The sequence below is a fragment of the Myxine glutinosa genome, unplaced genomic scaffold (genome assembly GCF_964187855.1).
Source record: "Myxine glutinosa unplaced genomic scaffold, kmMyxGlut1.1 SCAFFOLD_1731, whole genome shotgun sequence".
In the NCBI taxonomy this organism is placed as follows: domain Eukaryota; kingdom Metazoa; phylum Chordata; class Myxini; order Myxiniformes; family Myxinidae; genus Myxine; species Myxine glutinosa.
This window is the reverse complement of record NW_027617826.1, coordinates 48,791-65,600: the sequence shown is the minus strand read 5'-3', so window position 1 is coordinate 65,600 and position 16,810 is coordinate 48,791. Positions and strand designations below refer to the sequence as shown.

General features: G+C 42.1%; 1 protein-coding gene across 1 annotated transcript in view; it reads right to left on the bottom strand.

The window, feature by feature from the left end:
- Positions 1 to 16,810, bottom strand: part of LOC144889209 (mitogen-activated protein kinase 10-like) — a gene marked incomplete at its 3' end in the record, with an annotated part of 62,574 nt that overhangs the window by 25,808 nt on the left and 19,956 nt on the right. The window contains exons 2-3 of the mRNA XM_078769231.1: positions 13,825 to 13,945; positions 13,057 to 13,226 (exon numbers count right to left, since the gene is read on the bottom strand). Coding sequence (XP_078625357.1) covers positions 13,057 to 13,226; positions 13,825 to 13,890 — 236 coding nt within the window. The remainder of the gene's footprint in view (positions 1 to 13,056; positions 13,227 to 13,824; positions 13,946 to 16,810) is intronic.

The following is a 16,810-nucleotide window of genomic DNA, read 5'->3' as shown; positions in this document are numbered from 1 at the left end:
GTAGGTGGTCTTTCTGTCTTCTACCGACTCCTCTCCGGCCTTGCACCCCCAGCTCTCTCTGTGCTCTGTCCCCCAAATATTCCTACAGGTCGCACAAGATCTGCCAGCAACCCTCTGATGGTTAAACTGCCGAAATCTCGGCTCTCCGCTCACCTTCACTCTTTCATTCCTCTTTTCTCCCGCCTCTGGAACAAACTCCCTCACTCCCTTCAATCCCACTCCTCCCTCCAGGTCTTTAAAACAGCTGTTCACCACCATCTCTTATCTTCCCCCATCCAAAACCTTGATCTTTTCTACCCCCGCTAATTCACCCCAGATCCACCTTGTTTGAAATTCCAACTTCTTTCCTGGAAGTCCTGGCAGTGTCCATATGTTTTATACCTCTCCCACTGCCCCCTTCCCACGCCCCCCCCCCCCCCCAAAGCCCTCGCCCTCTCTCAGATCTCTCGATGTCTCCATGTCTCTCGGTCCCTGCTCTCAAATGTTGTGTTTGTGTCCTTCCCCCTCTCTCCCCATCTTGTCTACCGCTCCCTATGTTATATGTTTTATGTGTCGGTTTGTCTTTCTGTGTGATTAATGTTCGCTCTTTCACGAGCCTCGATATTGTATACAAAAAAAAAAAAAAAAAAAAAAAAAAAAAAAAAAAAAAAAAAAAAAAAAAAAAAAAAAAAAAAAAAAAAAAAGGGCTCTAATGGGTACGTATAAAGGGTTCAAAAGGGTAATTTTAAAGGGTAATTCTACAGGGTAATTCTAAACGGTTCTAAATGGTAATTCTAAAGCGTTCTAAAGGGTAGTTCTAAAGGGTAATTCTACAGTGTAAGTCTATAGGATAATTGTAAAGGGTAATTCTAATGTGTTTTAAAGGGTAATTATAGACGGTAATTCTCGAGGGTAATTGTAAAGGGTAATTCTAATGGGTTCTAATGGGTAATTATAATGGGTTCTAATGGGTGATTTTAAAGGGTTCTGAAGTTGTTAGGATCTGGAAATCCTGTAACTTTCATGGATTATACACATAATGCCAAACTACACTGCTTCCTTCAGAAACAGGTGCGATTTTTGTTAAATTTGACCAAAAGTTGAGTTTATACCTTGAATTTGGTTTTGTTAGGTTTTTTTTGCCAGTTTTGCAAGGTTTTCCCATATTTCAACCACACTGGGTGACATTGTGGCTAGAGCACCCACTCTGAGTTTGGGAAGTCACGAGTTAAATTCTGACCCTGGCCGAGTCATACCAAACACTATCAACTTGGACATTCTGCTTCCTCACTTTACGCTTAGTACTCGTATTTAAAAGATAGAGCTCATTCTTCCGTCCAGGTCTTCAAGACAAGCTATTCATCACCATCTCAGATTTCCCCAATCCAAAACCATGATCTTTTCTCCACTTGTTAACCTTACCCCGAGACTTCCTCTATCCAAATTTTCAGTTTTTCCTTCCTGAGTTTCCTTTTGTATTCATCTTGTCCACCGTATGTATCCTTTCCTGCCCACCATTCCTTCCCACACTCACTGTTTGTCCAAGTCCCCCTCTATCGTGCACTTCTACTCCGCTGTTTGTGCCCTCCTCTTTCTCGCTACTGTTCCCTTTGGTCTATTACATCCTGATCTGCTCAGTGCACTAGCTCTTCCACGACTCTTTACTCTCTATAAAAAGAGCACGGACAAGCCTCATGGATCCATGGGCAGGAAGAAATTTCCTCTTGAATTCAAAGAGAAATGTGATTTCATAAAGACCCGTATGCCCCAAGCTCAACGCTGTACTTGTGTGAAGCCAAGTCCAGTGTTGTCTCATAAAGGGTTCTAAAGGGTATTTCTAAAGGGTTATAAAGGGTAATTTGTAAAGGCTCTAAAGGGTAATTCTGAAGGGTTCTCAATGGTAGTTCCTTAAGGTTTTAAAGGGTAATTATAGTGGGTTCTAAGGGTTAGTTCTAAATGGTTCCAAAGGGTAATTCTAATGTGTTCTAAAGGGTATTTCCAATGGGTTCTAAATGTTCTAAAAGGTACTTCTCAATGGTTCTAAAGGGTGATTCCTAAAGGATCTAAAGGGTAATTCTAGAGGGTTGTAAAGGGTAATTCCTAACGGCTCTAAAGGGTAATTCTAGAGGGTTCTAAAGGGTGATTCCTAAACGTTCTAAAGGGTCATTCTAGAGGCTTCTAAAGGGTAATTCCTAACGGCTCTGAAGGATAATTCTAGAGGGTTATAAAGGGTAATTCTAATCGGTAATTCTGGGGGATTTTAAAGTGTCTGCAAGTGTGCGAGTGATTTGTGTTGCAACTCCTCCATGAGGCTTAGACCCTGTTAAAAAAAAACATTGAAAAGGATTTCAAAGTAAGTGCAATGACTGTTGTTCCTGAAGGTATTTATTTGCACCTCTGACGACGACGATGACCACTCCTTTTGAATCTTCCATTCCTAGGCTACTGGGCACAATCCTGGACGGGTTGCCACTCTGACGCAGGATACTCGAATGGCTCGTTCTTCCCAGTAAGCTGGTACTCATTTTGCCAACCTCGGAAGGACGGCAGGCTGAGTCAACCCACCTGGTGTTAATTCAATGGAATGACAGGGACTTGAACTCGGGACCCTGAGATCTCAAGCCAACCACCTTAGCCACCACCACCCAAAGTAAGCAGTTGGTGTCGTCCTTGGAGAGTTCTCAATCGGCCATATAACATCTTTTATCCTGATATTGAAATTTCTATGCAAATGCCTCTTGCTTATTACTTCAGGAACTGAAGGTGGACAGACGTTATGTATTCACCCATGTTTGTTGGTCGTGTGTGTTATTTTGTCTGTCTGTCTGTATGTGTGTCTGTCTGTCTATTTGTCTGTCTGTCTGTCTGTTTGTTTGCCTGTCTGTATGCCAATCGCCTACAGGTTACAATTTCAAACCAATTTTCATGAAACCTCACCAAATGCTAGAGTTGGTCATAAGCAAGAGGTCCATTGATTTTGAATTTAACAGGTCAAAATGTCAACTTAGGCCAAAAATTTCAACACAGGCCAAAGGGCAACAACACATGTGGTATTTCTAAAATCCTCAATTTTCATATGATTGACCTGAAATTTGAAGGGTATTTGCATATCAGGTCACTAAATTTGAACACTCGTTGTTTTAATGTCAACATCGGCCAAAAGGTCAACATAGGCCAGATTTCTGAAATTGTCAATTTTTGTCCAATTGATTTGAAATTTGAAGAGGATTTACATATCAGGTCACTGAATTCAACCACCCATTATTTTTGAGGTCTAAAGGTCAAAAGGTCAACATAGGCCAAAGGTCAACAACTCAGGTGATATTTCTAAAATTCTCAATTTTCACCTGATTGACCTGAAATTTGAGGAGTATTTGCATATCAGATCACTGAATTTGACCAACCATTATTTTGAGGTCGAAGTCGGCCAAAAAATTAACATAGACCAGATTTCTAAAAAATTTCATCTTTTAAAAGTCAATTTTCATCCAATTGACTTGAAATTTGAAGAGGATGTGCATATCATGTCATGGAATTGAACCATCCATTATTCTCGAGGTCCAAAGGTCAAAAGGGCAACATAGTCCAAATTTCTAAAATTGTCAATTTTCGTCCGATTGACTTTAAATTTGAAGAGGATTTCATATTTGGGCATTACATTCAACCTCCAATTATTTGCGGGTTTTTTTTTTTTGGACTCTGCAAGTATCATGATATGAACAACATATGTCTTGTTTGTCTGGCTTTTTGCCTGTGAGCAGAATATCTCAGACAGTTCCAGACAGATTCAGACGAAACTTGGTGGCGAGGTTAAGTGTGTGACAAGGATGAATTGATTAGATTTTGCTGAGGATTCAGATCCGGATCCAATAAATTTTTTAGTAATTCTTTAGCATTGAGAGATAACGCCAAAAGCAACATACAGACTTGGCATTTAATATGGAATATTTTTTTTGTGGGGGTGAACTTACTTTTCAAGATGACTTAGAACCAAAAGTTCATTGGAATTATGTTGAAATTATTCTAGATTTTGTTAATGTGACCTTTAAAAGAAACAAAAACCACTATTTGACATTTCGAAGCAAATAAATTGATCCTTGAAAGTGATGTAAACTGATATCGAACTCAATTCACGGTGTTAAACTTTTTTAATTCACGGTGAACTCAATTTTACTGTGTTAAACTTCTGTGCGTTTTCCAGAAGTATCTCTTTATTTTGCACATTAGCCAAAAATTTTTTTTAACAAAAACAAAAGTTAAATTACGACTGCGATTACGGACAGTAAAATTACAGTTCAGTACTTCGTGTAACCCCCACGAGCATTCCGGAGAGCACGTACACGTTGAGGCATGCTGTTCACGAGATTTGCCAAGGTTTGGACAGGAATCGCTTGCCATGCAGTGACAATAGCCTGCTGCAATTCATGCACAGAGGCAGGCTGCTGGTCCCAGTTGTCGATTTGACGCGTTAATTCTGCCCACAAGTTCTCTATCGGATTCATATCCGGGACATGGCAGGCCACTCCATATGCTCTACACCACGGTCAGCAAGAAAGTGTTGGATCATGCGAGCACGGCAAGGCCGTGCATTGTCATCTTGGAAGACAAAGTTTCCTCGAAAGGCTGCACGAACAAATGGAAGCAATGTTTCTTCCAGAATGGCCCTGTGCTTGAACTGGTTCAGGTTTCCATTCAGAACAACCAGGTCAGTTTTGCCCCCTGCATGAAAAGCAGCCCAAACGGTCACCCCACCACCTCCAGCTTGGACTCTTGGCACTATACAATCTTCGCTGTAGGCTTCATGCACTTGTCTGTGCACTCGGACGCGGCCATATTGACGATAGACCAGAAATCTAGACTTGTCACTGAAGATCACGTGATTCCAGTGTCCTGGCTGCCATTGGCGGTGCTCCCTGGCCACTGCAATCGGCGCTGGCGGTGTTGTCTGGTCAGACGTGGCTTTCTCTGGGGACGCCTGGCACGATAGCCTGATTGAACCAGTCGTTGGTTGACTAGCCTTCTGGATACAGGCACATTTGTCAGCTGCTGCCACTCAGCCCTAAGCCGATTAGCTGACTTGGTACGGCCATTGCAGACTAACGGGTGCAGCTGGCGGTCATCCCTCCTTGTGGTTCTTCGGGGACGTCCTGACCTCGGTATTGGAGTAGGGACACCCCTCTGAGCATTTCGTTTCAGGATCTTTGACACCTGACCTTGAGTGATGCCATACTGCCGAGCAATAGCACGCTGTTTCATGCCGGAATTTCGTAAAGCCACCACTAAATGACAAACAGCATTGTCGAGTTGACGGACCATCTCCAGGGGAAGCGGCAATAACTTTTGTAGACGTGCAGCAGTTGTTTTCCACTAATACAGAACGCAACAACCCTTATATACCCGATTGTGAAGCCAATCGTCAAATGTACCTGTCCGTACATTTTGTCACGCCACCTGTGATATAATCCTGTTGTTGACTTCTTGCTGCGACAGACAATCAGTGACATGGTTCTTTCAACAAAGAAATCACCGAAGCGTAAAAGAAACTCACCAGATTGATATACCGAGTTCAGAAAGTAAACCCAAGTCAAGAAAAAAAATATATTCCATATTAAATGCCAAGTCTGTATATAGCACAAAATCTCAAAAGGTTATGGAAGGGGTATGACAAAACTTGGTGGATGAGTTGAGTAGGTGACAAGAACAAGGCAATTCGATTTTTATTTAGGATCGGATGCAGATCTGTGCTTTCAGTGGGATACAAAACGTAAACTGTTCAGCCTGGTGGAGCCATGAGCTCTACCGAGTAGTCTTCTAGTTATACTTTATGATGTTCTTGTCTGAACAAAACATGCACATTGACAAAACTTATTCACCAGTTTGTCTGTTTAACATAGCTCATAATGTTTAGATCTCCTTTTTTAATATATAAATACATATATATATATATATATATATATATATATATATATATATATATATATATATATATATATATATATATATATACATACATACATACATACATACATACATACATATATAAATATATATATATATATATATATATATATATATATATATAATATATATATATATATACAGTATATATATATATATATAATAATAATAATAATTCATTTATTTTGTATAGCGCTTTTCCAGAAGCCCAAAGGCGCTTTGACAGAGTGGAAAACATAATGCATAACAATACATGAAAACAACAATTGCAAAAAGACAAGAATCAAGAAAACAAACAGCAGCGATATACGGCATATATATAAGACAAGAATCAAAAAGACAAGACAAGAATCAATAGGGAAATATTTAAAGCAAAAGGAGGGAGAAGGAGAAGAGATAGTCAGGGGTTAAATGCTGTGGGTTGAATGTTGAATGCAGCGTTGAACAGGTGGGTCTTTAGTGATGTTTTGAATGTGGTGAGTGAGGAGGAGTCTCTGATGGTGTGAGGTAGTGAGTTCCAGAGGGTGGGAGCAGCGATGGAGAAGGCCCTGTCCCCCCAGGATCTGAATTTGGTCCGGATGGAGGGGGTCAGGAGGTTGGTACCAGCAGAGCGGAGGTTGCGGGTGGGAGTGTGTCTGGAGAGGAGGTCAGCCAGGTAGGATGGGGCCAGGTTATGGAGGGCTTTGTATGTCAAGAGGAGGATTTTGTACTGGATTCTCTGGGGGATGGGGAGCCAGTGAAGCTTGTAAAGGACGGGGGTGATGTGGTCACGGGTCCGGGAATGAGTGAGTAGACGGGCAGCGGAGTTCTGAATGTATTGGAGTTTATTGGTGATTTTTGAGGGTGAACCATAGAGGAGGCTATTGCAGTAGTCCAGACGGGAGGTGATGAAGGCGTGGATGAGGGTTTCTGCAGCCGTGGAGGAGAGGGATGAGCGGAGACGGGCAATGTTTTTCAGGTGAAAGAAGGCTGACTTTGTGATCTGTTTAGTGTATTTGTCGAAGGAAAGGGTTTGGTCAAAGATGACGCCAAGATTCCGGATGTGAGGGGAGGTGGATACTGGGATACCGTCGATGTTGAGGGCAAAGTTATGGGTGGATTTTGTGAGCGTTTTTGGGCCAATGATGATTATTTCAGATTTATCACAGTTAAGCTTGAGGAAGTTGATTTGAAGCCAGGATTTTATTTCAGTGATGCAGTTTGTCAGGATAGAGTGGGTGTCGGTGGAGACGGACTTGGTGGAGATGAAAAGCTGGATGTCATCGGCGAAGCAGTGGAATTGGAGACCATGGCGGCGGATTAAGTGACCGAGCGGGGACAGGTAAAGGATGAAGAGGAGGGGGCCAAGAACTGAACCTTGGGGGACACCTTGGGGGAGGGGAGCAGTGGGGGATTTGCAGTTATTGATGGAGATGAACTGGCATCTGTCAGAGAGGTATGATTTAATCCAAGAGAGGGCAGTGCCGGTGACGTTAAAGGTGGATTCAAGTCGGGTGAGGAGGATAGTGTGATCGATGGTGTCAAAGGCAGCGCTGAGGTCGAGGAGGACGAGAATGTTGAGGTTGCCAGCGTCAGAGGAGAGGAGAAGGTCGTTGGTGATTTTGAGGAGAGCAGTTTCAGTACTGTGGTTGGAGCGGAATCCGGATTGGAATGTTTCATACAAGTTATTGGCAGAGAGATGATGTTTGAGTTGAGTGGCTACAGCGCGTTCCAAAACTTTTGACAGAAAGGGTAGGTTGGAGATGGGTCTGAAGTTGTTTAGGGTGTCAGGGTTTAGACCAGGTTTTTTTAGAATGGGGGTAACAGCAGCAATTTTGAGGGAAGGTGGGACGATGCCTGTAGACAGGGAGGAGTTTATTGTTGCAATGATAAGTGGAGAGAGAGCAGGGAGGGAGGCTTTGACAAAGCTGGAGGGGATGGGGTCAAGAGTGCAGGTGGCAGTTTTCATTCCTATGAGGAGTTCAGAGAGGTCAGTAGGAGAGATTGGGGAGAACCGAGACAGGGGATGGCAGGACAAGGGGGGGCAGGTGGTTGGAGGGGGAGCGGGTGCGGCGGTGGTCAAGCTGTTGTAGATGTTGTCAATTTTGCGTTGGAAGAAAGAGAGGAAGGAGATGCAGTTGTCTACTGTGAATGACTGGGTGGTGGTGTTCAGGGGGCGGAGGAGTTTGTTTATTGTCGAGAAGAGTGCTTTTGGGTTTCCGGAGCCAGAGTGGATAATTTGAGAGTAGTAGGCAGAGCGGGCGCGGGAGAGGGCATCTTTGTAGTGTTGTATGTGGTCCTTGTAGGCTTGGGAGTGAACTGTGAGACCCGTTTTATTGCGGAGTCTTTCAAGTTGGCGAGCACGAGTTTTCATCAGGTGGAGTTCAGGGGTAAACCAGGGAGCAGAATGGGTGAAAGAAACTGTTTTGGTTTTTACAGGCGCAAGCTGGTCAAGGCAGGAGGAGAGAGTGTGGTTGTAGTAGTCAGTGAGGTCGGAAGGGGTGTGGAGGTCAATGAAGGGAGAAGTGGACATTTTTTCAGAGAGGGTGGATGAGAATGAGGTAGGTGAAAGAGCGTTTAGCTTACGGAAGTTGATTGTGCGATAATGCCTTGGTGTTGGGGCGGGGATGTTGATGGTCAGAGTGATGGCTAAGTGGTCAGAGAGGGTGAGGTCGGAGCCATAGAGATGGTGCAAATTTAATCCAGTGGAGCAGACAAGGTCCAAAATGTGACCACGGATATGGGTAGGAAAGTCGACATGTTGAGTGAGGTTAAAGCAGGTGAGTAAATCAGTGAAGTCAGTGGTTATTGTGGAGTCAGTGGAGTCCATGTGGATATTGAAATCACCAAGGAGGAGGATTGAGGGGGAGAGGGAACATAGCTGGGTCAGAAAGTAGGAGAAGTCAGACAGGAATGATGGGTGTGGTTTGGGAGGGCGGTAGACGACAGCCATGACTGACTGCGTGTGACCAGAGAGTTTTAAAGCCAGGTGTTCAAATGATGGAGCAGATGAGATGGAGATGAGGTTGGTCTTGATGTCTTGACGGTGGATAACGGCAATTCCACCACCTCGGCCCTCCGAGCGTGGTTTATTGACGTAGGAATATCCATTGGGTGTGGTGAGGTTGAGTGTGTAGTAGTCCAGAGGTTGTTGCCAGGTTTCGGTGAGACAGAGAAAGTCCAGTTTGTTATCCAGGATGTATTCGTTCAGGATGAGGCATTTATTGTTGAGGGACCGGGTGTTGAACAGGGTGAGCTTGATGTTGTTTTGAACAGCAGGGATGAATTCAGGTGATTTAGCCAGGGTTCGTAGGCAAGAGGTGCGATCGTGTGGGTTGCTGTGACCAGGTGCGCTGGGACGAAGAGTGAGAGTGCGCTGAGCCGACCAGAGGACGGGGATGGAGTGACCTGATTGCAAATAAACAAACTTGCGACCGGAGCCACGGTGAATGTACCTGGGTCGTCGGAGGAGTCCATTTGATTTGATGGCAGAGATGCATGATGGGGTGGAGCGGGTATTGAGCAGAAGAAGCCTTGCGGCGGAGTACTTCAGAGCCATGCCAGGCAGGAGCGAAGGGACGAGTACGAGGCCAAGGTCGAGGAGGCAAAGCGGCAAACGCAGCGGCAAACGCAGCGGCAAACGACTGCAGCCGCTAATCAAGACCACAGCGGCAAACGACTGCAGCCGCTAATCAAGACCACAGCGGCAAACAAGGCCACAAGGCCACCGGCAAACAAGGCCACGGCCACAATCAACGGGAGCGGGCCTTTCGAATTCCGTATTCCGTACCATCAAAAGCAGATTCCGTTATCCAGCCGGAGAACACGCGGCACGTGCGGGTGTGAAAAGGCAGGACAGGTGTGAGATGTCAGGTCAGAAAGGTAGAAGCAGACCCTGTACATCCATCCAGTCGGAGAAGCGGCGAATATGCAACGCCAGCGTCCTCTCGCAACCGAACCCGGAAGTCGATATATATATATATATATATATATATATATATATATATATATATATATATATACATATATATATATACATATATATATATATATATATATATATATATATATATATATATATATATATACATATATATATATATACATATATATATATATATATATATATATATATATATATATATATATATATACATATATATATATATATATATATGTATTTATATATTAGTCAGGTTCACTCTGTCAATAAATTATATTTCGTTAAAAATCATGGTAGATTAGCAAACCTATACATTTTTGGAAAGGTTATAGCATAAGGAAACTAAAAATCAATGTTTACATTTGGAGAGATACCTGTATGGCGGCCATTTGGGATTTTCAAAATGGCCACTGTAAAATACATATTTTGTTCTATTTCTGCCTCTAATTACCCTAAAAACTTTTTAAAATATACTAAACCTATATTTTCAGGGACAAGGAATCCAATGAAAGTATCAAATTAGTGCTATGGGGAATGGTAAGACACGAATCAAAGGTTACGTTATCATTTTGCACGAATGCATAATCAAATACATGTTATCATTTTGTACAGGCAGTTAATAACATCAAAATGTGTCACAATAATTCATATCACCAAACATACACAGGCAGTCAGCAAAATCATATATACACATGCAGTCAGTATAACTTCACATCTACACAGGCAGTCAATGACAAAATATACACAGGCAGTCAATGGCATCAAACATACACGATTACAGAATATTCCATTTAGAGTTCGTCATCACTGTCCTGTGTGTCGTATCCGACAATATAGTCCATATCGTTTTCACAGTCCGTTCCACACAAGCAAAGGTCGGTCAAATTGATTGGCAAATCGAATTGGTCGAATGGTCGATCGAATCGAATTCGCTGAATCGAATCGAATCGAATCGATCGAATGGTCGAATGGTCGATCGAAGCGATTGGTCGAATGGTCGAATGGTCGAATTGGTCGAATGGAATTGGTCGTTTGGTCGAATTGGTCGAATCGAATTGGTCGGAATTGGCAAATGTAAACATTGATTTTCAGATTTTCCATGTAATAACGTTTCCAAAAATGTATAGGTTTGCTAATCTACCATGATTTTGAACGAAAAAAACATAGTGAACCTGACTATATATCCCCTAACCTAGTTTGTGCTGACTTGTCTATTAATGGCCTCACAATTTATGTAATAGTACACAGATGTCTCATATTGTGCTTGCCCATCACATGGTGAATTTATGAGCTCCTCTTTGAGTCTTAGACACACTTTAAAAAAGTTAATTGAAAACCATTGTCTATATAATAAAGCTGTCCGTCTGTCTGTCCGTCCCTGAACTACCCCCTCAATTTTGGGGCTAGCGCTGCCAAACTTTCTGTGGAACCTTATAGGATCCCAATGGGTGTCCTAAATTGTGTGGGAGGTTTCATAAATTTCTCAATGCAATTTTGATTTTGAGTTTACATCTGTACAAAACTGCTTTCTGTCTGCATGTAAACACATTCATGGGTTCGAAATTCACAGTTTCGCCATTTACTGCATGTGTAAACATTTGCTGGTTCAGTAATATCTTAATACAATTGTGATTTTGAGTTTCCACCCAAACGAGGCCCCTTTTTATCCATCCTAAGGTGGGTGGCAGGTTTTATAAATTTCTCAATACAATTTTGATTTTGAGTTTCCACCCATATGAAATTGCTCGCTCTCCGCATGTAAACTCATTCACGAGTTTGGCATTAGTAGTTTTGCCATTTACCACATCTGGAAAAATTCATTGGTTCACCATCAACATTGTTATCAGCTTCCTCATCATCATTAAGGGTACATTGATTTTACACAGTACTACTCCCACAGTTTTGGGGCCAGCCCCACAAAAATTTCTAAGCAGCTTTTGGGGTCTCTGCACGTATCCTAAAGTGGGTAAGAGTTTTCATTAAAATTCTCAAAGCGTTTTTTTTCGAGATTTCGGGCTCTCACCTGTACATAGCACTGATACCTCACTAGTTTTACATAATTTATGATTAAAATGATTACTCCTAAAACAACTAGAGTTCATTGAACACCTTACCCCACACAGTCTTGAGAAAAAGGACATGACAAGGATCTTTTAAGCTCTTGCTTTGCATTTCCAAGCACAATCTATATTAGCTTTGTTCATAAAATTTGAATAAAATATGCAATGGCAACCATATGATGAGTCAAACGGAACAGTCAAGAGCTGAGCCTCTGCCAACCTTTCTCAGAGAAACTGATGATTTTGGAACAATCTTTGAGAAAAAAGATGCATTAAACAAACAAATATTTTGGACGAAGTTAGCTCTGTAGTTGCATCTCTAGGCGTGGCCATTTTTTGCTGAGTCTCATTGTTACTCTCAGAGCACGTGGCAAATTAGATTGGTCGAGATGACATCAAATGTTGCCCAAGTACTGCTAAGCTGAAGGTTTTTGGAAGTGCAAATGAAGCGATTTGTGTTCTACAATGTTAAAATATGTAAGTCAATTGAAATAAAATAAACATTTCAAAGGCTTATTTTTTTCAAACAAACATTTCAAACATTTCAAAAGAAGAAAAACAAAAACAAAACATTTATTCGAATGTTTACTGCCGTTGATGCACCGTCTTTTACACCACCTTATTTAAAACATTCCACATCAGAAAAAACGTTAAATTAGTTCTCCATGCCTGTTGTTTGTGTCTTTATGACATCCATAAAAACAGTAACTTTCCTGTTTGGAATTATTTTAAATTTTGTTTTACTGCCAAACGGAAATTGCTTTAGCACGAGTGCACATGCGCGCTCAAGACGAGAATCCGTACAGGCTTGCCAAATCCAGAGCTATGTTACTGCGACAGATTTTTATTCTGATTCATATTCTAAAGTGTTCAAAATATAAAATTCAATTTAAATTACATACAGTAGTTTCTCAAACGTATAAATAGACTGATGGACAGACAGGGTGAACCAATTGCTTTTACCCCGCTTTGCGCTATGTGGGCGATGTTCAATGGGCAGGAGAAAACAATTAAATCCACACTTCATTTGGGAAGTGTTATCATATGATGGGGGAAAAAGGGGTCCATTGTTAGAGAGTGAACAGAAAAAAAGCCATGTACCATCAGGGAAGAAGGTGTGCCAGGAAATTGACTCACCACACGATACCTTGAGCTCCTGAGCCAATAGGCCGTAGGTTCTGGTAACGTTTTAGGACCGTAAAGGTTGAATCCCCAACTTCTGTGCTGTAGAACTGCGCCTCATAAGCAAATCTGCTCATTGTGAAGTGTCTTCCAATTAGAGACACATCCAGTTCAGTCCACAAAGCCTGGAATGGATGATTAGTTTGAGTGTGGCAAAGTCTTTTTCTTAAATCTTCCCACCAAGAATGAGTTTGAAAAGTTGCCCAAGGTACAAAGACTCACCTCTCAGCTGTATAGCCTGGGTGTGAATCTCAGCCCAGGTATAAACTGTCATGTTTCACAGGTAGGGGTGATTCATCAATGTGTGGGCTGTCCCACAGATGTATGTTACAACTATGCGTTTCATCTACCGGCATTAGTGGGTGGCTGTTAAAAATCCCACAGTGTCCTTGATGAAGAGTAGGTGAACTGTTGCCAGCACAATAGCCAAATTCCAAGTCCTTGCCCTACAGAGTGCATTGCATCGGCAGCACAGCCGCACCCTCGGCCAATGATACCACCGCACAGACTTGCGTTCAATACGAATGAAGATTATGTTTTGGAAACTTTTATTCGAATCAGCCAAGAAATGTGATGTTATCATCACCTTAAGTTTAACTTCTGCTTCATACTATGCTGAGAATCACCGGGACTGCAGAGAGTAACATTAACAAATTTGCTTAGTCATTTGTCTTGGCATGCCTCATAGATCCACTTTGACATCATAATAAGTGAGGGTCTCACCTGGCAGAAGGCAATTTTCACATCGAATGCCCTCTCCCCGCAGCACCTCAGAAAAGAGAGGCTCATGAAACCCTATCTGGAAGCACACAAGGACAGCCAGAACTCACATCCACATCCGTACCTGTGATGCAGAAACAAAGGAAATATTACCATGTTCTGTCATTAAAATGAACATGCTGTCTCTAAAATAGGGATCCACCATGTCTCACTCTTACGAAGAAATACCACAATAAAAACACAACTAACTAGAGCAACATTTGGTAGAGAGCATACCTCCGCCAGGCAGAACAGTGATAGGCCGGATCTGCATCCGGATCAACACTATCGGGGATGCCTCTTTGCGGTGGTTGTACCCCCCCCCCCCCCAATGCAAGACGGCGACCAAATCTTCCCCATTCTTTCCTGCTGCCCGGATTTGTCAGGGCAGTGCAGTCACAGTTAGATAGCCGATCGGTCCCCATAGACCGGCCCTTTTCCTCTTGTCTCTTAACTCTCTCTCTCTCTCTCTAACTCTCTAACTCTCTCATGGCCCTGACTTTGTGAAGGCGGTGGCACCATCCTGGACAACAACAACACCAAAATCTAATCGGCTTGTTCTTGCCACCTACCTAACTCATCCACCAAGTTTTGTCATAATCCGTCAACTACTTTTTTCCCCCAAATTTTAAGATATTGTGGTAACTATTTAAATTTTTGCACTATCTCTCAATGGTGAAGAATCACTTAAAAATTCTCGTATCAGGATTCGGATCTGAATCTTCACCACAATCGAACCAATTCTTCCTCGTCACACCCCAAACCTGTCCACAAAGATCGTCCAAATCCACCGAACATCCAATGGAACTTATTGATCTCATTATAGGCCACCATTCATCATGGGCTGACCATGTACCTCCAAATATATATAATGAGTCATTTTTTGATTTGTAGCAAATATTTCCCCTACATTCCTCAGCTCTATACTGTATATCTTATCAGACTTTTATTTGAAAGCCCATGGAATATGTCTCCTGCTGGGGTCTGGGACTGAGACCCCTACAAACCTCCAGTCACATACATTTATCTTCCTTCTCTCTGCTCTCCCTGTGTGTGTAGATGCCCCTTCCTTTACACTCAATTTTAAAGCAATGAAAACTCCCATGAGGGGCCCCAATAACAGGATGTATATCTCCCTCACTGCAAACATGTCAATAATCTCCAAATATTTTCTTGCCTCAAACCTGGCCTTGCATTCCCACTGGCATTCCTCTAAACAATCTACAACCGTAACAGGTTGCCCACGTTGATTTAACTCACTTATTGTCAACCTCTATAACTCTAAGATTTCCATTCATCTTTACTCAATTGTAACCTTTTTTTTTGTACACCACTCCTTTCCTATTCCATCTCCAGGCGATGCATGTCGTCATCATCCCGCTGAAAGGGAGTCCTCAGTTTTCACTCCGTTTGTTTTCTTGTTTGTTTCTTGTTGGTTTTCTTGTTTGTTTGTTGGTTTTCTTGTTTGTTTGTGCATTTGTTTTCTTGTTTATTATTATTTTATTATTTTGTATACAAGATCGAGGCTCATGTAAGAGCTAACATTAATGACAAAAAAAACAAATGGACACATAAGACATAGTCACGTGAAAAAGTAAGTACACCCCATGTAAAGTTTTGACTTTTTCAACATATTTGAACATACAGCTATTTGATCTTCATTTCAACAATATTGACAAATAAAGGTGATATAATATAACAAATATCATGAAACATTTACATTTTGTAGTCCATTGTATAATTTAAATAAACATAAATGCAAATTTCGCAGGTGAAAAAAGTAAGTACACCCCTACATTTGTCACTACTTCAAATACCTAAAATTAGAATCAGGTGCACCAGCTCAGGTGCAAATGATTAGAACATTGTTAGAGAGGATCTTGGAGGAACCTGTCTTATTTAAACCTCAGACATTTAGTTTGGTTTGCTCTTTGTTGTTGAAGTGTGCGGCGTCACCATGCATAGATCAAAAGAGCTCTCTGAGGCCTTCAGAAAGAAGGTTATAGATGCCTACGAGTCTCGGAGGGAATTTAAAAAGATCTCCAAACAATTTGAAAACAATCATTCGACTGTCCGGAAGATCATCGACAAATGGAGAAGATTCCAAACAACTGCCAACTTGTTCAGGCCAGGCCGCCCCAGCAAGTTCAGCCCGAGAGCAGACCGCAAGATGCTGAGAGAAGACTCTAAGAACCCCAGAATGTCATCACAGGACCTACAGGTAGCTCTTGCCACTGTTGATGTCAAAGTGTATGAGTCTACCATTAGAAAGAGGCTGCACAAATTTGATTTACATGGGAGGTGTGCCAGGAGTAAACCTTTGCTGTCCAGAATGAACATCAGGACAAGACTAAAGTTTGCCAATGAACACCTCGGCAAAGACCAGCACTTCTGGAACAATGTGCTCTGGACAGATGAGTCAAAGGTAGAGCTATTTGGCCACAGCACCAGAAGACATGTTTGGTGAAAAACAAAGACAGCATTTGACCACAAGAACCTGATACCAACTATAAAGCATGGTGGTGGAAATATTATGGTTTGGGGCAGCTTTGCTGCATCAGGGCCTGGGAAGCTCACCATCATATAATCCACTATGAATAATTATTCATTGTACCAGAGGGTGCTTCAGGATAATGTGAGGCCATCTGTCAGAAAGTTGAAGCTCAACCGAAGGTGGACCTTGCAACATGACAATGACCATAAACATACCAGTAAATCCACCAAGGAATGGCTGAAAAGAAAGAAATGGAGGGTTCTGGAATGGCCGAGTCAAAGCCCGGATCTAAATCCCATCAGGATGTTGTGGGGGGATTTGAAACGAGCTGTGCATGCAAGAAACCCCTCAAACATTGCACAGCTGAAATAATTCTGCATGGAGGTGTGGGCAAAAATTTCGCCCAGTCGATGTCAGAGTGGGAGACAGTTATAAGAAACGCCTACTTGAGGTTGT